The sequence below is a fragment of the Nicotiana attenuata genome, unplaced genomic scaffold, assembly GCF_001879085.1.
Source record: "Nicotiana attenuata strain UT unplaced genomic scaffold, NIATTr2, whole genome shotgun sequence".
NCBI classification, from domain to species: Eukaryota; Viridiplantae; Streptophyta; class Magnoliopsida; order Solanales; family Solanaceae; genus Nicotiana; species Nicotiana attenuata.
The window spans coordinates 128,154-151,554 of NW_017671756.1; the positions used below are offsets into that span (position 1 = coordinate 128,154).

The following is a 23,401-nucleotide window of genomic DNA, read 5'->3' on the forward strand; positions in this document are numbered from 1 at the left end:
AAGGTTTTATAATTGACATGACCCAAACGTATATGCCATAATTCATTTGACTCAATTAAGTAAGACGAAGCTGAAATTTTATTATTATTCTCAACAACCATTACATTCAACTTGAAAAGGCCCTCAGTGAGGTAACCTTTTCCTACAAACATTTCATTCTTACTTATTACAACCTTATCGGATACAAAAACACACTTAAAATCATTCTTAACAAGAAGTCCAGAAGAGACTAAGTTCTTCCTAATCTCGGGAACATGAAGGACGTTGTTCAGAGTCACCACCTTGCTAGAAGTCATTATCAGAAATATCTTCCCACATCCTTCAATTTTGGCCGTTGCGGCATTTCTCATAGAAAACGTCTCTTCGGGTCCAACAGGAGCATATGTAGCAAACGCTTCCCTAACAGCATAAACATGGCGAGTGGCTCCAGAATCAATCCATCACTCCTTAGGATTTCCCACTAGGTTGCATTCAGAAAGCATGGCACACAAGTCATCAACATCTTCGTGCTTTTCAACCATGTTGGCTTGACCCTTCTTCTTGTCTTTCTTCGGAGCACGACAATCTATAGATTTGTGTCCAGCTTCCCATAGTTGTAACAATTTCCGTTGAACCGTTTCTTGCTTGGGCTGTTTTTCGGTACAGAAGCCTGCTTCCTCTTTCTCTTATTTTGAGAAGTATAACAATGTTTGATCCTATTATTGTTGAGTTTCCACGGCCTCTCTTTTCAGCAGCTTTGTTGTCCTCTTGGATTCTCAACCGAACAATGAGATCTTCAAGGGACATCTCCTTGCGTTTGTGTTTCAAGTAGTTTTTGAAGTCCTTCTACAAAGGAGGCAACTTCTCAATCATCGCTGCAACTTGGAATGCTTCATTGATGATAAGATCTTCAATGAAAATTCTATTAGTAAAAATACTAAAATTACTACTTTCAACATCAATATTAATTCGACTTATACCTTCAGTAAGGAGATCGTGAATAACCACTTACAATTCCTGGACTTGAGTAATAACAGACTTGTTATCTACCATTTTGTAGTCCAAACATTTAGCGGCAACGAATTTCTTCAACCCGGCATCTTCAGTTTTGTATATCTTTTCAAGCGCAGTCCACAATTCTTTTGATGTCTCCACACCATTGTAGACGTTATACAGATCGTCTTCCAGACCGCTAAGAATATAATTCTTGCACAGAAAATCAAAATGCTTCCACGCCTCAATCACGAGAAAGCATTCATTCTCTGGAGTTTCATCGGGCAGAACAGGAACATCTTCCTTAATGAAATTCTATAGACTTAAAGTAGTCAAGTAGAAAAACATCTTCTGCTGCCACCGCTTGAAATCAATCCCGAAAAAATTTTCGGGTTTTTTCGCCGGTGTTCGGCTTGTCGATGCATTGGCAGTCACCATCGGAACAACCTGGTTCCTGTTGTCATTAGTCATTCTGTAAAAGAATGACACAAACAAACGTTAAAATCACGTAGATTTTAATCTCCAACGGAATAGAAAACCACAAAGGTTTTAATCTCCAGAACAGTGAATATAACACAAATACAGAAAATAAATTTAAATTTAGATTCCTTAAGCTTGTTAGTATACTGTATTTGTAAAATAATTCTGGAGAAAATAACATATAAACAGAAATATAAATGAAACAGAAGTTAATCCGAGCCCACAGAATTCACAGTGTTTCCTTAAGGAATTTAACCCCCTCCTAGTACCCAATATTGTGGATTATTTCCTCCCAGGATAGAACGAATTATACACTAGTGTAGTGGTACTTCAAACCCTAGTGTTTCGGCAAACACAAAGTTCGGTGGCAAATCACACTTACTTTTGCTTTCTTTGAAGTTAAAACAATGCAGAAGAAAGGAGGAGAACTCAGAAAATCGTATGGAAAATATGAGAGAATGGACTGGTATTTATAGCCAATGTTGAACTGAAGAGGTGCAACTCTTCAAAATGGATGTTTATGTAAAATGGCCATAACATAAATGGCTATTTACGCAACAACAAACCGAGAATTGAAGAGAGAGCTTAATTTTCAGTTACAAAACCGAAAAACTGAAAACGGATAACGAGAAAAAAACGTTTAATATCTGTTAATATTTGCTATTAGCAAATAAATTTGGTCCAAAAAATCAATCAATCGATCATCTGACCGAATCCGAAGCCGAAGTCGAAGCCGATCCGAGCGACAATAGCGACGGCACGAGGCTTGCCTTCTTCTTAACTCTTTAAGAGCTAGAAAAAGTGCAATTGTATATATACCCATCAAAAACCTTTTCCTCTTCCAATATGGGACAATGTCCCTTTGTCAAGGAGGGAATCTCAAATGAAATTCAAATATTCATTTTCCTTTCATTTCCATTCACCCTCTTTTAAGCCTAATTTAGCTTAAAACCTCAACAGACTGTTCTTTTTCCCGATTTGGAACAGACCAGAAATGAGATAACATTGATGTTTATTGAGGGAGAACGTAATGTGGAATTTTGTGAATAAACTCTAAAAGTCTCAAGCCCCTAATTTGTATGTATTTAGGAAAATCTAAGTATATTCTCCCACTGGTTTATCATCTGCTATCCACTAGCCATCATTGAAAACCTAGAAACAGTGAATGTATGACAAAGCTGTTTAATTATTTTATAATGATAAGTATTGTTTCTGACGGAATGTTCGTGCTGGAACTCCACCAGCATACTCTTGCACTGAGCCATGGGCAAGTCGTCGGTGCATTAATTTAGATTATTACTTTTGTGTACTTAGTTTCCTGAACTCCCAAGTAGAAATATGATCAAAAGCTTGTCCTAGAATTAGGTGGTACTACTAATTAAATGTAAGCACCTTGAGCTGAATATCCTTTGGTCATGCTTTAATTTACTTTAGTTGTCCACATGATTTGTCACAGGACCTTTAATTTGAGTGTGCCTTTTTTTTTCCTTCTTCCCCTATTATTTTACCCCACAACATTATCAATAATAGTTCATCATCACTTATTAACATGTTACTAGAACTCCAAACCTGCCAATTAGAAGTGATGGCAAATCATGAACTGAGCCAAAATATGTCTCTCTTATTCGAGTACTCTTTTGTCGTTAAACTTGCAAAAAAATCTTGTTTCAGGATGATTTTGCTTGAGATACTTCAACATGATAAAAATGCTGGTAAATTATTAATTATGGTTGGTGTAAGTCCGGGAGCGGAGCTAGGTGCTAGGAGCGGGTTCGGCTGAACCCAATATCTTTGATTCAAATCTTGTATTTATCTTTAAAAATCCATTAAATATGCATAAATTATTAATTTAGAATCCAGTAACCTAAAACATTTAGAATCTTGTGTAAACATACACTTTAATTTACACCAAGATCTTGGACACGATAATCTTACAGAAAATTATTACAGAAAACATACCCGAACCGTAAGCCATTATCACGAAGCGGAAGCGTTAATCGGAATTGGTTTCTCGGCCCTTGCCCTAGCTTTCGTTACCGCCGACTTTAGTGATGGAATAGAGAAATAAAATACGATAATCCGAATGGGTTGGGGAGATGACCGATTTATAGAGGTTCTCACTTAATCCGATACGTCCATCAAGTAACCGATCGGACGGATGAGATTTGCTCAGTAATTAAATATTTATTACGAGCCCTAAACCTATTAGGTCACAAATAAACGTAGAAAAATCTTACATTCTCCCACTTGGCCCAATAATTACATAATATTAATATTTAATAATATAAGAATATTAGTTGTGCATAAAAAAATCTCTTCTATAATGTCCTTCATAAATATCATAATACGATAACCTATTAAATGTGAGTTATGGCGGTAATTTATAATTTGTCTACATACTCCATTTCATATACTAGAACATTAGCAACTCACCCTACCAGGTCCATAAGCTATAAATAATATGGTCTACAATAATGTCTCACTGAGACTTATCCTGTAATATCTCAAAATAATAATGTGTACACCATTATGAGAAACAGAAAATCATTAATGTATATCAGAAACACATAAATGAACTCAAAGTATCAAAACATGATAAATCTATCAATCATAAATACAACCAAGATCCATTCTATGTACATGTTCATTAAATATCTTTGGTTGTAAACCTTTCCTTAACGGATCGGCAATCATGAGATCAGTTCTAATATGCTCAAGTGATACTCTTTGTTTCTGAACTTTCTCCTTGACGGTAAAGTACTTTCATTCCATATGTTTGACAATTTTGGAGTACGTATTGTTCTTGGAGAAGAATACCACTGCAGAATTATTACAGTAAATCTTCAGCGACTTGGTAATGGTGTCGACAACCCCAAGTCCAGAAATAAAGTTTTGCTGCCATAATGCATGAACTGTGGCTTCAAAACATGCCACAAATTCTGCTTCCATCATATATGTAGAAATGACAGATTGTTTGGCACTCTTCCATGATATTGCTCCTTCAGCTAATTGGAACAAATAACCAAACGTGGACTTTCTAGTGTCAATACATCCAGCAAAATCTGAATTCGAGTATCCAACAACTTCCAAATGCTTGGATCTCCTATACATGAGCATGTAATCCTTTGTTCCTTTCAGGTACCTCAAGACTTTCTTTGCAGATTTCCAGTGATCAATTCCTGGGTTACTCTGATATCTTTCTAGCATTCCGACCGCAAAATTAATATTCGATCTTGTGCAAGTCTGAGCATACATCAGACTACCAACAATAGAAGAGTAAGGAATTGATTCCATTTCCTTTTGTTCTAGATTATTCTTAGGGCATTGTATAAGACAAAATTTGTCCCCTTTTTTAATTGGAACAATTTTCGCTAAACAATTATTCATGTTAAATCTCTCTAAAATTCTTTCGATATAGTCTTTCTGAGACAATCCCAATAATCCTTGTGATCTATCACGAAATATTTCTATTCTTATCACATAGGATGCTTCACCCATAACTTTTATTTCAAAATTCTTAGATAGAAAATCTTTAGTTTCACGCAATATGCCTAAATCATTAGCAGCAAGTAGAATATCGTCAACATATAAGACTAAAAATATAAACTTTCTCCCACCGATCTTTTGGTATATACACCGATCAAACATATTTTTTACAAATCCAAAAGATGTTTTGGTATCATTAAGCTTTATATACCATTGTCGTGAGGCTTGTTTGAGTCCATATATTGACTTCTTTAGTTTAGACAACATTTGGCCTTATCCTTTAGTTTCAAAACCCTCTGGTTGGTCCATATAAACTTCCTCCTTGAGGCCTCCATTAAGAAATGCAATTTTCACATCCATTTGGTGTAACTCTAAATCAAATGAACCATCAAAACCATAATAGTTCATGACGAATCTTTCTTTCAGACCGGTGAAAAGGTCTCTTTATAATCAATGCCTCTTTTGTAAGTATAACTCTTGGCAACAAGTATGGCTTTGTATCGTTCGATGTTGCCATTTGAATCGTGTTTGGTCTTAAAGACCCATCTACACCCGATTCTCTTATAACTTCTTGGCAATTTAACGAGATCCCAGACATTATTGTATTCCATGGGTTTTAACTCTTCCTTCATGGCATCAATCCATTAGTCAGACTCATTATTTTCTATGGCTTGTGAAAATGAAATCGGATCTTTATTAAGACCAATGTCAAAATCTGACTCTTGCAAATAAGCCACGTAATCATTTGAAATAGCCAATTTTCTAACTCTTAGAGATTTTCTTAATGACATTACTTGTGGTTCACTTGTGTCAGATATTTGTGAGCTAGTTTCTTCATGAAGTGTTTCATCCAAATGTTGCTGGGTGTTGTCAAGGTGTTCTTCAACAACTGGAATAATATTTGGTATTTGTGTGGAAGTAGGCACATTCGTGGGTAATGTAACATTAACCCTCACCTCTTTTATTTCCACGCTTTATTTTTCAACACTCCCACTAACTTCACCATTCTCAATGAATCTTGCATTACCGGTTTCGATAATTCTCGAACTATGGTTTGGAAAATAAAACACATACCCTTTAGATTTCTCTCGGTAACCAATAAAGTATCCACTTACTGTTCGAGAATCTAATTTATTTTCTTGTGGATTATAAACTCTAGCTTCCGCTGGGCAACCCCAAATATGCAGGTGCCTTAAAATACGTTTCCTTCTTGTCCACAGTTCAAAAGGAGTCTTTGGAACTGCCTTACTAGCAACCCTGTTTAATAAATATACATCTATTTTAACAGAATACATCTACAATTATTTGGGTAATGAGGAATTACTCATCATTCTTCTAACCATATCCATAAGTGTTCGATTACGCCTTTCTTCAACACTATTTTGTTGAGGTGTTCCTGCCATAGTATACTGTGCACATATGCCATGTTCCTCGAGGAACTTTGAAAATGGACCTAGACATTGTCCCGATTCATTATATTTTCAATAATATTCACCACCTCTATCTGACCTAATAATTTTCACCTCTTTATCTAATTGCCTTCACCTCATTAACAAACACTTTGAGAGCATCTGTTGCTTGAGATTTTTCTTTCAGCAAATAGAAGTATCCATAACGTGAAAAGTCATCGATAAAAATGATAAAATATTTTTCTCCACCAAAAGATGGAACATCAAAGGGTCCACAAATATCGGTGTGTATAATTTCAAGAAGTTGGGTGCTTCTTGTGGAACCTTTCTTACTATGCTTGGTTTGTTTTCCCTTAATGCAATCCAAACATATATTAAGATCAATAAAATTTAGATTCGGAAGAATCTCATTATTTACTAATCTTTCTAACATTATGTTGAACAGTAAGAAGGGATTCGGAAAAATCAATATCGAGTTTTATTTTATATAAACCATCACTAACAATACCAGAACCATAAAAAAAAGCATTCTTATATAAATTAAAACGTCCATTTCCAAACTGAAATCAAATCCAGAAACATCAAGTCTTGAAAGAGAAATCAAATTCCTAGAAACAGAAAGTAGATAAAGAGTCTGTAATAGATCAAGGTGACGTCCAGTCTCCATGATCAAACGATAAGTCCCTATGCCTTCAATTGGAGCATTCATACGATTTCCATGAACAAGAAATACTTATTTGGATTCGTAGTTTGGATCGTAAGGAATCCCTGCAACGTAGTAGATACATAAGCAGTTGCACCAGAATCAAGGCACCAAGTATTATTAGGAACTTCTACTAAATTTGATTCGAAACATACAAAAGCACTAACTGTACCTTTATTTTCGAACCAAGCTTTACGTTTCAGGCAATCTTTCTGATAATGTCCTTCCTTGTTACAGAAATGACACGTATCTGCCTTATGTTCCTTGCTAGCATCCTGTGGAGCTTTAGCAGGTGCTTTCTTCTTCTCGAACTTGTTGGCCTTCACTTTAAGTCCTTTCCCAGCTCCTTGACCCATGAGGTTAATTGAATGACTCCCTTATTTTTTAAGTCTTGACTCCTTCTGAGTAAGTATACTCGACAATTCATTAACATTCCACTTATCCTTAATAGTGTTATAGTTAATTCGAAAAGGTCCATACTCAGGAGGCAACGAATTCAGAATAAACTGAACCAAGAAGGAGTCATCAACTTTCATCTCCAAGGTTTGAAGTCTTGCTGCAATGTTAGTCATCTCGATGATATGATTTTGCATACTACGCGACCCATCAAACTTCATGGTCGTGAGTTCAGCCATTAGTGTACCAGCGAGAGACTTATCTGTAGAACGAAAACGTTCTTCCACAAACTTCAGGTATTCCCTGGCACTTTCTGTTTGTAGTATAGTACTCTTAATGTTGTTAGCAATACTCATTCGCATAAACATAAGGCTCAGCTTGTTAGAGTGTTCCCATGCTTTGTGGAAAGACTTATCATCTGCACTGCTCGTATCAGTAATGGCAGCAGACTTATCATTCAGCAGAGCCAAGTCAAGATCCATTACAGCTAAGTGGAACTGGACTTATTCATGCCATTCAGAGAAGTTCAATCCATTGAACACAGTAACAGACGAAGCATGCGAATGAAGAGGAATAACTGCAAAATAGATAATACATGCTCGCAAATTAATATGGATTCAGTAAAACAATTAAAGCATATTGCAATTCTCCTTTGGGTAAATACTACGACACACTATCATAATTTAAATGTCATTTAGCCTTTAATAGGTAATTAAATACTTTTAATCAAACATATATGACATCTTTGGACAGACAATATATATTTGACTAAAGAATATTAATTTACCTCATCATATTCACTATTCATAGAATAATTGATCCACCTTTGGTTAAATCCTTAAGTTCTAGCGATAGTGAAAGCCAGTTTATCCATTTATCTTCAATAATAGGCATTTCATTAGTTTTTGATGGATAAACTATAGTTTTATGCATGTATAATTTCTTAAACATACTAGTTTGGCCATTTTGACAACTAACAAACTATATGAACATAAATGCACACATAAAATAAATATTTTAGTGTTTGATCACTTTGTAGACTAACAAACTATATAACTATAAACACATACATTAATTATTTCACAATGTAAGAACCGAATCCCAATCAATGTGGCATGTGAAATTTACGTGTGTATTCCAGAAATTTAAGAATAAAACAGTATCACTTTAATGGTCCAGAAGGTTTAAATATCAAAACCAAATATTCTAGTCCAAAACATAATAGTTTGAAACGTCCTGTAATAGGTTTACATAGACATGCTATATGTTTATTGTTGGGACCAAACACACATGCAAGTATACGTGGCCGTCAAATAATAAAGTGACTCGAAAATCGGATGTCGAACCCACAGAAACTTAGATTAACCGTTAACTAAGCAAACTAAAATAAATTTACTGTCCAAGATGATCAAAAGTTTAACTTTCAATTACAACTACTATTGCGAAATTTAAACACATAATCAAGGGAGATATAGATTCCAGAGTTGTGGTCAGTTTATCAGTCCTATTGAGTTCGTAATTACACCCGTAATCCAAGTTATCTACGATTGCTAGTTGACCGGATCATTTACATAAATAGCATATTCCCACAATCCTATCCGTCTATCCATAATATATCAACCCTATATTCCTATGGTCTTGAATCTATCACGAACGAATATAATACGATATTCAACTAAGCAAGACTGTTAGGTATATTCCTATCCTAACCGTGAAATCGTTCCCCGTGCCACGGGAAAAAAGCTCTCTTTAATTCTACTCTAATATAAACATGGCTTTCCCAAGCATAGCACAGATAGTAAATAGAACTCAAATGTTCGCCAAACAATTAAGCAATTATGCACAGAATTAGAAAAACAACCAAAGATGATAACTCGAATTAACGGTAATATAATTAATAAACTTCAATATTCATGACAATCACAACCCGAGAACGTGAAGTTTAGCTCCACATAGACATGGTATCAAAACAAACAATTCATCAAGAAAAAGTAAAGACTACTAAGTTTGATGGAAGAAAGATGGAATAGATGAAATCCGGCCTCCACGGCGGCTCTATGCTCTCCTTAGTCTCCAGTACTCTAAAGATGGTATTTAATAACTATTTATATGTGTAGGAAAAAGACCTCTTCAAAATAACCAAGTCCAAAATAAAAAAGAAAGACAAAATAAGCTTGAAACTCGGAACACACGAAGCACCTCGCTGCAGACCTCGCCCAGCGAGCTCAAATGCGAGCACCATCTCGCTTTATCCCTGGCGTCGCGTGCTCAAATGCGCGGAAATTTGCTCGTCTCGCCTGCTGCTGCTTCGTTTACGATTTTTGATTTCTTCTGCCTAACTTTCCAATTCTTTTCCTTTGCTTTCCAATTGTTCTCACCTCAATTTACTCACTTGGATCATTTAAATAATTTTGTCTTCAATCATCACCCAATCATGACATCATAATATTTTCCATCATTAAATAATCACAAGTCATTCTTGTAGTGCATAAAATACGCATAAAATTTCTACTTTGCTCTCAATTTCGTCTTTAACTTGCCCACATATAAAATAAACTCAATTAAGTACAAATATAGTATAGTTTAGTATTAAAGCACTTAAATGTATGATAATTAATGTACTAAAAATACGGAATTATAGCCAAACATCACTTATATATATTTTAATGATAAAATAATAATTAGGTTGAAGAAAACTTAATTACTTAGAACATGCCAGAACTTTATAGGCATTGATTTCATACATTCATGATCGGCGCCTTCGAGGATTCTTCATTATGCCAAAAGTGATTTAAGGGAAATAAGGATCTAGAATAATAGATCAATACAGTCAATTTTCGTACAAACCCAAAGACAATTTTGATTCTTAACACATACTATTATTGGGTTATGTCCATCAATTGCATAAATAATATGAAGTCTGAAACATTAACAGAGGAATAATCTAACATCACAGAGACGTCGTCTATAATTATATTTTTATAACAATACCGTAATCCGTAAGGGTGTACGTATAACTTTATATTCTTTTGCGAAGATTATCAATTCAAATCTCAGGCTCGTGATACCACATCTAAACATACACTTTAATTTACACCAAGATCTTGAATATGATAATCTTACATAAAATTGTTACAGAAAACATACATGAATCGTAAGTCATTATGACGAAGCTGAAGCGTTAATTGGAATTGGTTTTTCGCCCCTTGCCCTAGCTTTAGTTACTGCCGACTTTAGTGATGGAGGAGAGAGAAATAAAATACGAAAATCCTAATGGGTGGGGAGAGGACCAATTTATAGAGGTTCTCACTTAATACGGTACATCTACCAAGTAACCGATCGGACGGATGAGATTTGCTTAGTAATTAAATATTAATTACGGGCCTTAAACCTATTGGGCCACCAATATACGTAGGAAAATCTTACATCTCGAATCCATAAGCTTAAATTTCTGGCTCTGCCTCTGTGTGTAACTTTATTAAGTAATTATTTAAAAGAGAATTATGATGTTGTCCATTATTGGCTGTTATTCATTGTACTGCAGCCAGGGGCGGATTTAGGGGGGCGGAAAAGGGTTCACCCGAACCCCCTTCGCCGGAAAATTACACTGTACATATAAGGCAAAATCTGTTATGTACCTCTATATATTGTATTTGAATCCCCTTGACACAACTAAAAAGCATAGCTTAATGGTCAAGGGGGTTCAAAAACTTTGTAAGGTCACTAGTTCAACTCCCTATACCCATAATTTCTTCTATTTTCAAATCTTTATCTTTTGAACCCTCTTATCGGAAATTTTTGAATCCCCTTATCGGAAATTCTGCCTTCGCCACTGACTGTAGCGGCCGGTAAATTAAGATTACATAAACATCTTAAGTTCTGGATGTGTCATATATAGACGACATGTTGTTGCACTGTAAATTAATTTATAAGTTTGAGTTCCATGTACTGTATAAAAGATATTTTTACAATATCTATCATAAACATTAGTAGGCAACTTAGTAAAAATAATAAATAACTTGCTATCACATGTAACAATTTATTGATAATGTAAATAATCTTTAGTAAATCTTAGTAATATTTTTAGCATTTGTGTAACGACCCGGCTGGTCGTTTTGAGAGTTAGAGCCCCGATCCCCAATTACTTGCTTCCACCGTATCTGTTTCTGCTATTCTGACTTGTCGGGAGGGTTCATCTTGGTTATTTGGAAGTGTTTGGGACACTTGGTCCCTAAAATGGAGGCTTAAGACTTGGAATTTGGTTCGAAGTCGAAACTGTGTGAAGAAAACTCCGGAATGGAGTTCCGTCGATTCCGTTAGCTCCGTTGGGTGATTTTTGGGCTTAGGGGTGTGTCCAAATTGTGTTGTTGAGGTCCGTAGCTCATTTAGGCGTGAAATGGCGAAAGTCTAATTTTTGGAGTTTTGGGCCAGTAGTAGAATTTTTGATATCGGGGTCAGAATCTGAATCCGGAAGTTGGAGTAGGTCCGTAGTGTGAATTATGACTTGTGTGCAAAATTTGAGGTCAATCGGACATGGTTATGTTGGTTTCGGCATTGGTTGTCAAATTTGGAAGTTTCAAGTTCATTAAGTTTGGATTGGAGTGCGATTTATGTTTTTAACGTTGCTTGATGTGTTCGAGGGCTCGACTAAATTCGTATGGTATTTTAGGATTGGTTGGTATGTTTGGTTGAGGTCCCGAGGGCCTCGGGTGTGTTTCGGATGCTCAACGGGTTAAAATCTGGACTTGTGCATATTCTGAAGTTGGTTGGTTCTGGTGTTTTCGCACCTGCGGTGGAAAGCCCGAAGGTACGGCCCTGCAAAAGCGAGGAAGGAGTCACAGGTGCGGGTTTGGATATAAAGGCTACGGGTCGCAGATGCGACGAGGGAGCCGCAGGAGCGAAGCCGCATCTACGGAAGGGTAGTCGCAGATGCGGAGGTGAGACTGACCTAAGGCTCCGTAGAAGCGGACGATTAGCCGCAGAAGCGCATCCGCCGATGCAGACGAAGGCGCGCAGGTGCGGACTTTAGATTTTAATGAAAACTCGCAGATACAGAGTCCCTGTCGCAGAAGCGGGACCGTAGATGCGGTCCTATGAACGCAGAAGCGAAAATCGCTAGGTAGAAAAGGGGATTTTCGAGGGTTTGAAGTTCATATCACGAAATTCAATTTGGAGCTCGGCGGAAGGTGAATTTTCGAGAGATTTTCAAGGAGAGCTATTGGGTAACTATTCCTAACTCGATTTTGATCATATTCCATAAATCTATTGTTGTATTCTGCATCTAATTAGGGGATTTGAGTGAGGAAGTTGGAAAGTGGGGGAAAAGTTCCCCAACCAAGAATCTGAGTTTTGAGTGGGATTTAGGCGTTGGTTTTGGATGATTTTTGCACGAGTGAACTCGTGAGTGGATGAGTGTTCATAATTTGTGAATTTTACCCGATTCCGAGACGTGGGCCCGGGGAGGCTTTTTGGAAGTTTTTCTAATTTCTTGCCTTAGCTTTGATTTCGTTAGCTAGATTAGTTTCTTGTAGCTATATTTATGTTATGTAATTGGTTTTTGCTAGATTTGGGCCATCTGGAGCCGGATATTCGTATTACGGATTGGTTTGAGCTTGGTTCGAGGTAAGTGGCTTGCCTAAACTTGTGTGGGAAAACTCCCCTTAGGATTTGGTACTGTTTGATATATGAGCGCCGTGTACATGAGGTGACGAGTATGTACACGGGCTATTTGTTGTAAAACTCTATTTTTCACTAAGTCATAACATGTTTTCTCCTTGTTTGAATTACATTAGCATATGTACTATCCTGTTTAGATTAGAAAAGTATGCCTACGTGTTTTAACTGCCTATTTGAACTCTGTGCAGCATGTTCAGTGAAATTACATGGTTTTCTTGATTTGAACTTAATCCAAACTGTAGATTTTCTTATTGTGACTGTTATTTATATTGGTTGAGTTGCATATTTACCTTGGGACTATGGAACGGTATTCCGGGAGATCCCCATATACTGCATATTTACTTTGGGACTACGGAACGGTATTTCAGGAGATCCCCAAGCAATGCATATTTATTTTGGGACTATAGAACGGTATTCCAGAAGATCCCCTTGCACATTTACGTTTGGGACTACGGGACGGTATTCCGAGAGATCCCCTGTTGCTATTACTGTGTTCTGAGCTGTTGGTTTTCATTGAATTCTATTCCTGTTAGATTTCCGTATTACTTTACTGTATATTTCTTTCTATCTTATCTCATTATACTTATACCAGTAGGGCCCTGACCTGATCTCGTCACTACTCGACCGAGGTTAGGCTTGGCACTTACTGGGTACCGTTGTGGTGTACTTATGCCCTTTCCTACACATATTTTTTTCCGTGTGCAGATCCAGGTGCTAGCTATCAGCCTCGAGTCTAGTTGCGTGGTTGCTACTTCAGGAGACTTCAAGGTACATCTGCCCGCGTCCGCAGACCCCAGAGTCCCCTTCTATCCCCTTTTGTTAATTTTCCCTTTTTTTTCTTCAGTCATGAATGTATAGAGCAGTTAGAAACTCTTAGAAGCTTGTGACGTTGCGACATTCCAGATTTTGGGAAAGATGATTATTGTATATGCCGAGTGGCACCATTTCTGCTTATTAATTATATGTCTTAGCAATTATCTTTGTGTTTTTATTTTATTTCCGCAATATTAGGCTTACCTAGTCGTAGAGACTAGGTGACGTCACGACAGTTAACGGAGGGAGAAACTGGATCGTGACAATTTGACTTTCCGTAAAAGTAAAGGAAACCTGTTAAGACAGACTCTAAAAAGACTAATAGCCTGTTTGGCCAAGCTTCTTTTTGGCCAAAAGCGCTTTTTTTTTTTGCCAAAAGCACTTTTGGCCAAAAATTGAGGTGTTTGGCCAAGCTTTTGGAAGGAAAAAAGTGCTTTTGAGGAGAAGCAGAAGCAGTTTTGGAGAAGCAGAAAAAAATAGCTTCTCTCCAAAAGCACTTTTTTGAGAAGCACTGTTGAGAAAAATACACTTAGAAGCAGTTTTTAAAGCTTGGTGATGATAGGCTATAATTGCATATTTAAGTCGCTTATTACACTCGAATTTACTGCACTTTAATTGAGTTTGCGCTTTAATCGCTAGTGTTTTGCACTAATTGTATGTTTTATGCCTTGTAGGTGTGATTCCGAGCTATATAGATGTTATGGAATGAATTTAAGTGATTTGAAGCTTTGAAGTCTGAGTAAAAGCTCAAGGAATTAAGCCGGGATCGTGTTCGGGGGTCAAATTTGATAATTAAGTACGAACGAAGACTTGAGGAGGCATATTGCGCACTGTCTAGTAAAATAGACATAACTTTTTGCTCAGAACTCCATTTGGGCTCCACAATATATGGTTGGAAAGCTAACTCAAAGAGCTACAATTTTTATGTTTTACGTTTTTCCAAATTCTAAACGGAACAGGGTGAAAAATCGCGATTTTGCCGCGACCGCGGCAGAACCGCGGTAGAAGATGATCGCGGACAACTGAAGAATCAGAGGGCATGTTTGGCCGCGGTTCCACCGCGGCAGGAAGCGAAAATTTCAGGGACTAAAGTGCAAAATATGGTATTTTAAGTCCTAAACCCTATATTAAACAAAGGAGCCCGGCCAAGAACAAGGAGGGGACATATTTTGGACACAAATTAGACCTAAGGAGGCGGAGAGACACTACTTTAGGGTTAGACAACACCCTTGGAGGGAAGAACACATTGGGAGCAAGGGGGAGAATTCTTCTACGAGTTTTTTCCTTCCTCTTCCTATTTTTCATTGTTGGTTACGACTTTTAGTATTGTAGTTTTACATACTATTATGAATAGCTAATTTGTTATCTAGAGTTTTGATAGAACCTTTTGTAGGATAAATTCTTGTTATGTTTTTATATAATTGAGCCATAGCTTTTCTCTATTTGTTCAACTACATTTATATTGTGGTTGGTTGAAGAGCTCTCAATTAGCTGTGCCTATTTGGTATGCATAACTCGGGAGAGAGTGCATATTTAGGTAATTGTTAAATAACACCACTCCCAGAGTATATGAGGGATCAATAACCGAGGGTTTAAAGGCGGGATTAGGGATAATGAAGCCTTGGGTGCGATCTGAAGTGAGCTGTATTAAAAGCCAGCTAGCGTAGCTCGGGAGAGTGCGTCTAGTAAATTGTCGTAATTACTCGGGAGAGATTTACGGTAATAAGAGTGCTCATGATCGGTAGAGAATACTTAGGCGAAATTATAGAAGACATAGCGGGAAGGATTCCGACAATTGGGGAAATCATAACTCTAGACCTCCTTAATCTTTTCTCTAACCCTCAGTATCGTTAGTTGTTAATTTATTATTTTAATTTGTTAGTAAGTAGTTAAACACAAGAATCTTAATATCTATAAGTTAGGAATTGTTCGAGCTTGTCTTCTTGGTGATAGTGAACAGCTGTAGCTAAACCTTAGTTCTCTGTGGGATTCGACTCCGGACTTGTAAACTGGATTATATTTGCAGCGACCGCATTGTCCTTTTTATAAGGCATAGTTGGGCGTGATCACTTGGTCAAACACTAATTGCTGCTCGGAAGTGCTTTTCAAACTAATTAGCCAAACACAAATTGTTTCTCACCAAAAGTACTTTTAAGAAAAGCACTTCTCAAAATAAGTTAATTTTTACAGCTTGGCCAAACGGGCTATAATAAGGCGTTAGACTTATAGCCCGTTTAGCCAAGCTGCAAAAATCAGCTTATTTTGATAAGTACTTTTTCTCAAAAGTGCATTTGCCTCAAAAGGGCTTGGGCAAACAGGCTATTAGACATATACCATTACATCTCTGTTCAGCTAATTTGTAAATTTTGAATTGCCTTCACCCCCTGCTCCCCACCCTGATCAAACCTCCCACTCTATAACAATGCAGAATTGGCAAAAAATTGGAACACATTAAAGTAGATAGAAATACAACACAACTGTAATATGTATCTTTCTGAAAAAAATCGATCCATCGGAAACAGGAGACGTTTGTCATTGCATTAAGGCAGATGAATGTACAAACAGTTGTGCATGCACACTTGTTCCATGTAAATACAAGTTTAAACCACAAAAGAAAAAGGACTGATGTATACTAGAAATGAGAAGGAGCCAATTCAGAAAGATGTAGAGGAGATTTGAAGTTGGATAGCCAACAAGGAATATGAGTAAATGTTGTCATGTACTGTCCTTGGATAGGCAAAGAATTCTACACATTCAGCAATTGATCTTTGGAATGGAAGACCAGGATACAGTTATTCTTCACATCAAGTACTCCATTTCTTATCAAACTCAAACATATTGGCCCAGCTCCTGTAAAATAGTAATCAGACAATGATAAATTAGCCAAATTTCCCAGGCCACAAATCTGATTCAAATTTCTCTCGATTCATCCCCTCATGAGGAATTACCAAACCATTTGACCCTTCACCCATTCCAATATAAAGGAATCACATCCGGCACTATACCATACAACTTATTTCCAGCAAAATTCAATACTTCAACTTTCTCTAAACACACTAACGAAAATGGAAGTGGACCGGTTAGTCTATTATTGCCAGCATCAAATACTACTGCTTGTTTCAAGAATCCCAATTCATATGGTAGCCAACCACTTAACATGTTATTAAACAGCAAAATTTCTGTCAAACTTGACAAGATTTTGGAAATACTACGTGGGATAGGACCGAAAAATCTGTTGTTGGCTAACGTAAGATAAATAACATGGCTACTGGCAATATTATCAGGGAATCTTTGCATGAAATTGTTGTTGTTGATGAATAGCGCGTCGAGCTGGTCTTTAGTGAACAATTGAGGTGGGACTGATCCAGTGAAAGAATTGAATCTTATGTCTAATAAAGATAGGCTATGCATGCCCAAAATAGCACTAGGAAATGGACCAAAAAATTTATTGTTACTAATATCAAGTTCATATAGATAAGGAAGATTGGCTATTTTTGGAGATAAAGTCCCACTAAAATTGTTGGAATTAGCATGGAAAATGGCTATATCTGAAAGTTGATCAAGAAAGCCAATAAGTGTTGGAGCAGTTAATTGAAATCAATAGAAGCAAGAGCAATTGCTGATTTGTTATCTGGTGGACTTTCGCAGTAGAAACCAGTATAATTACATATATTTGGACCAACCCAAGATTTTGTGACACCTAAAGGATCAAGAATGATGATATTCTTAAATTTCTGGATAATGGGATATACTACAGCTAGTCTTTGATCTGCAAAAATCAATTGGTTTTGTCCCTTTGATGGTTGTGCTGCTGTAACACTGAAGAACAATATTAGAAATTTGATACTATTCATCATATCTCAAAACCAAGAATATCAAGCGAGAAAGAAAATAGAGAACAAACGAGCAAATTTTATAGTTTTAATTGATTACTTTTTGTGGATTAGTAAAAGCAATTTTTAAAAGAGAAAGGTCTTGAAATGAAATTTAAATAGTAGGAAAGCGTTCAACTTGATTAACCAACCAATACTGAGTGTTTTAAAAATTTGAGACCGTGCAAAAAGAATCAATAATGGAGCTCACTATTTGGTTGTGGCCAGGGACCAGAATACTTTAAATTATTTAAAATTACAATAAAGAAATGTCATGTTTTCTTTTTGACATTTTTCGTTATCGATTCAGCTGCCGGTAAGTAATTAATTATATGAGCCTTTTCTTATGCTATATAGTATACTCATAAATGTTTTTTAGACAACTCGAACGCCTAGAATTCAATCAATATTTGTCCCTGTAACTATCAGTTGTTGTTGCAATCCAGCTAACTAGTAGCTTTTGGGGGTAATGTACCATCCAGATATATAATTAAACAAGTGGTCATTAATTTTGATATTTTAGGATTAAGCAATTTTGTTAGCAGAAGATAACATGTTTTCATGAGCATCATTAGCACATTGTATGATCCTCGCTTTCGTTCTTTTTTTCGGGGCTTTTGCATCTATACTCGATTTTGGGGTCACAATTGAATCTATACTCACTTTGCAAAAAAAAAGGGTTTTGGCATGGTATAACAACATACCCATATAATTGATAGAAAATAACCCTAGTTATAGATATTGGCATCAAATCGCCAATAAATGTATATCACAATAATAATATGTACATCACAACTTCTTTTTTCTTCTTTGTCTATATCAACATGTATATTAAAATTTTATTTTTATTCTTTGTATATAAATAATATTATTCTTTGTATATCAATAATATAAAATTATATATATAGTTATTACTGGTTTTATATCAANATATATATATATATATATATATATATATATATATATATATATATATATATATATATATATATGCGCATGCTTTTTGCCCTCTATTTTTTCCTTTTTTCCCTTTTTGTTACATAAATAGCCGGCTAGATTTACTGTTTACTTTTTCTAGCCGGTATACAAAAAATTTATATTAATTTTACATAGTTATATACGTATTTTATATAAATTATACATATATTATGCATTTACCAGCTATTTTTAATTTAAGAGACTAGGTATTTGGGTTAATTCTCCTTCCTTTTTCTTGTCTTCATTATCAGGCCATAGGCTTGAAAGACAAGATCATTTGTAGTGGAAATGGCATTAGGTACCCACTTTTAAGCAAGCTATTTAAAATATATTCACAGTTTACAATGTATTTAAAGATTAACCAATTTCGCTCAAACTTCAGGACACGACGTCGTAGAATTTAAATCTCAAAGTTTAAAATTCAAAACATCGTGTCCTAAAGTTCAAACATTTTGTCCAGAAGTTCGAATCTTCTGTCTTAAATTTTAAATTAGTAATTCAGAAATTCAGGAAGCTTAGTCTTGAATTTCAAATTAGCAGCTCAAAAATTCAGGACACTAAGTCCTAAATTTTTGAATTCAGGATACTTAGTCCTAAAGATTGTATGAATTGGCTATTGTAAATTGTGGATATATTTTAAAGAGTGTGCTTAAAAATGACTGTTGCTGCACTTCGCCCACCATTTGTATGATCTGTTACATTGGGCTGGGAATGGGCTTTACCAATTAGTCTTGCCTACATGGGTTTTACAAAGGGGTTTCGGCATGGTATAACAACATACTCATATTATTGGCAGAACATAGCCCTAGTTATAGACATTGGCACCAAATAGCCAATAAATATATATCACAAGAATAATATGTATATCACAACTTTTCTTTTCTTCTTTGTCTATACCAACATGTATATTAAAATTTTATTTTTATTCTTTGTATATAAATAATATTATTCTTTGTATATCAATAATATAAAATTATATATATAGTTATTACTGGTTTTATATCAATGCATGTCACAATAAAAATATTGTATTATTTGTATATCACAGTGTATAGCACATCGGACATGTGTATACCAAAATAGATATCATAAGCTTATTTTTCTTCTTTCTGTAAATCAAAAATTAATTTTTTTTTTTTGTATACCAAAATATTATTGACTCCCATAATTATATTTATTATTTTTATATTTTAGAACTTGCTTAAACATGCTATATCAAAAATTTATTTTCCTTTTTTGATCAATAGTTAATAATCATATTATTTGTATATCACAATGTATAACATAATAATGTGTATATCAAAAAAAAAATTATTCAAATTTTATTTTCCTTCTTTGTATAACATTTCAGATTGAAAACTCAAGTTCAAGACGACTCCACATGTGTATCCTCTATTGTAACCTGTGTATATCTCTATGTACATCAGTGATATCTCAAGTATATTATGTGTATCTGTGTCTATCCATGAAAATTTGTGTTATATATACGATATACAATGTGATATACACGAGCGTCCATAAAATATTGTGTTGTATACATGATAAACAAAGTGATATACACAAACATCCTTAAAAACTTGTGTGTGATATACACTGATGTACACGATATACAACGTGATATTCACATGTCGTACTTGGATTTTTAGGTCTGATTTTTTACCTGAAACCGGTCTAAATCACTTTTAATCTTGCTCAAATTTTATATATAGCCTCGTTTATGTATTTTCAACCAATTTCAATCACAACCTCTCATTCAATCCAACCAAAAAAAAATATAAAGAGAAGAAAAACAAAGTTGAAATATATTTTTTCTCTCTTAGTTTTTGCTAATCTTGCTCAAATTTTGTATATAGCATCGTTTAGGTATTTTCAACCAATTTCAATGACACCCACTCATTCAATCCAACCAAAGAAAAGGAAGAGAGAAGAAAAACAAAGTTGAAATATATTTTTTGTCTCTTAGTTTTTGCTTCTAATTTTATCTGATGTGAGATCAACCTTACCTTTTCATCCCACTATTTTTTTTTTTTTTTTTTTTGCATAATTTGCAAGATTTTTTGCTAAACTATAAGAGCAAAAGAAAAGAGATAGAAGAAGAAATACAAGGAGAGAAAGGGTAGGGAAGCAAAATAAGCGTGTAGATTTTTTTGAGAGAGAATATAAAATAGAGTAGTTTTTTAAAGATTCGGCTATATAATGCCAATTGTTTGGGGCTATCTTTGCCAAACCTAATATAAGGCTAAAAAATTACCAATTTCTGTTATGTGTTATAGGATGCCAATTATTCCAAAAAGAAAATTGCAAACCTACCCACTTTACGATCAACTTCAGACTTATCGGGCCTGAAGTTAAAAAAAATTAGTCTGAAGTGAAAAAATTGCACTTTAGATGCATTAATGCCAAATAAGTCTGAAATACAACCAATGGTTTAATGCTCTTAAGGCCAATAAGTCTGAAGTAAAAAAATTACACTTCAGATACACTTAAGGCCAAATAGGTCTAAAATGCAACCAATGGTTTGATGCTCTTAAAGCCAATAAGTCTGAAGTGAAAAATTACACTTTAAATGCACTTAAGGCAAAAAGGTTTGAAGTGCAATTAACGTTTTCCTACACTTAAGGCCAATAAGTCTGAAGTGAGAAAAATTACACTTCGGATGCACTTAAGGCCAAATAGATCTGAAGTGCATCCAAAGTTTTCATGCACTTACGGCTAATAAGTCCGAATTGAAAAATTACAGTTCAGATGCACTTAATGCCAAAAGATCTGAAGTGCAACAAACGTTTTCCTTTACTTAAGGCCAATAAGTCTGAAGTGAAAAATTGCACTTCAGATGCACTTAAGGCCTAAAGGTATGAAGTGCATCCAATGTTTTCATGCACTTAAGGCCAAATAGGCCTGAAGTGCAAATTGCCTAGAGACAGAAATTTATTCTTCGAATTTTAACAATCCAATATATAATTTAGTACCTAAATCTACTCCAAATGAGCTCAAATTTGAAACATAACCTCCAAATATCATCAAGTTAAAATCACAATCATCAATTTGTCAAAACAACAATAAATCTAACGAATCCATTTTGCAATTAAGAAAAAGAAATAGAAGAAACCCTAAGCAATATAAATAATAAAGCGCCACAACAGCTCACCACTATAAAACACCATAAACTACCTTAAAATATGTTCACAAACACCATAAATCATTGTTACCCGAAGAAGAAGAAGAAGAAGAAGAAGAAGAAGAAGAAGAAGAAGAAAAGGCATGCAGTTGTTTAAAGAATGGGTAAAAAAGAAATGGATACAGGTTAAATGGGGGCGATCAAATAGGACGCCCGCATGTAATTTTTACTCTTGTTTTTTGTGGAGTGGATTGGGCTTAACAATTGCAAAGGAGAAAAGCAATCAAGAATGTACAAAATCGAGCAAATCATTATTTTTCCTTTAATCCAGCAGAACTTGGAAAATTTAAATTAACAACATAATTGAGTCATTGACTACATGTGTATCAAATACTCCTTAACTATATGGAGAAATGTATAATTTTTAGCCGCTCACAAAAATAATAGCCGACGAAATATCTATTTTTTGTATATATGTGTATTATATACATATTTTACAAAAAAAATTATTAGCAAATATAATTAGTTTCAGCCGACCAGCTAATTTTCTATTTTACCAAATAATCTAAATCTAATTATTTCTTGGTTTGTGACACTTTTTGAGGGCTAGCTCTTTTCTGGTCTTATTCAAAAGACTTTTGGAAATTAGGCTTGAACAAGAGCCCACTCCAACTTCTACTTGCTTGTTTCGAGTCTCTTAAACCAAATCCCATAGGACCCATACACGGATTATGGGCCTCGTGTTTCATTCACAAACCCTTTCAACAGTATGGCCTTAAATAAGGTCTATTTTTAAAGGGATTTTTATATACTTATACATTATTTTAAATCTTATTACGAAAAATATTCATGTTTTGGTATTTATCCGACCTAAATACATTTTAGTTACAAAATATATACAATCCACCTTAAAAGGCTCCCAAATACATTATTTATGCTTTCAATCAAGGAATTTAGTTACACCCTTTTCCTTCTTTTTTTCTCCTCTCCTCTTTCCTCTTAAATCGAGCACAAAACTCACAACATGGAAAGTTGTCCTTTTATTAATAGACTTTTGTCTGTTTTCTTCCACGGCATTGGATGTAGTTCTAATTTTGTTTTGGTAAATTAGTTTTTGCAACTTGCAATTATTCAATAAAGGACTTCCTACCCAGACTTTTTTTCGTTTCAGGAGAACATTTATTTGTTTTAAAAAGAATGTCAAACATCCACGGTGCAATATTACACTGTAAATGATTTTCCCAAATAAATACTTACTTTTAAATCCAAGGGATTTAGCTGCATATTTAATACACCTCTTAAGAATGACGTGGGATAGCCTTAATTTTAAAAGTATTTGTTTAAACTAGCCTTTATCTCTTTTTTAATTATCTCTTTTCTATGATCTGGAGATTTTTCCAGCTATTTTCTGTTGGATCACACTCAATACTTACAGTATACACTTATTTACAACTAATCTACAACTTATCTACAACTCTCATACATTATTTCTACACAG

General features: G+C 35.0%; 2 protein-coding genes across 2 annotated transcripts; both read right to left on the reverse strand.

The window, feature by feature from the left end:
• Window positions 1-7,427: 7,427 nt before the first annotated feature.
• Window positions 7,428-7,928, reverse strand: LOC109210035. The gene has a single exon (XM_019373405.1). The coding sequence runs from the start codon at window positions 7,926-7,928 to the stop codon at window positions 7,428-7,430; it is 501 nt and encodes a 166-aa protein (XP_019228950.1).
• Window positions 7,929-16,443: 8,515 nt separating this feature from the next.
• LOC109210038 (uncharacterized protein At4g06744-like) lies at window positions 16,444-17,820 on the reverse strand. The gene is given in 2 exon segments (XM_019373409.1): window positions 16,444-17,525; window positions 17,528-17,820. Coding segments are annotated over 2 exon segments (891 nt in total). The 5' UTR covers window positions 17,793-17,820; the 3' UTR covers window positions 16,444-16,899.
• Between the last annotated feature and the right edge of the window lie 5,581 nt (window positions 17,821-23,401).

Excerpts from the sequence above, each read along its gene's own strand:
- LOC109210035 (XM_019373405.1), bottom strand. The coding sequence starts at position 7,928 with ATGGATCTTGACTTGGCTCTGCTGAATGATAAGTCTGCTGCCATTACT.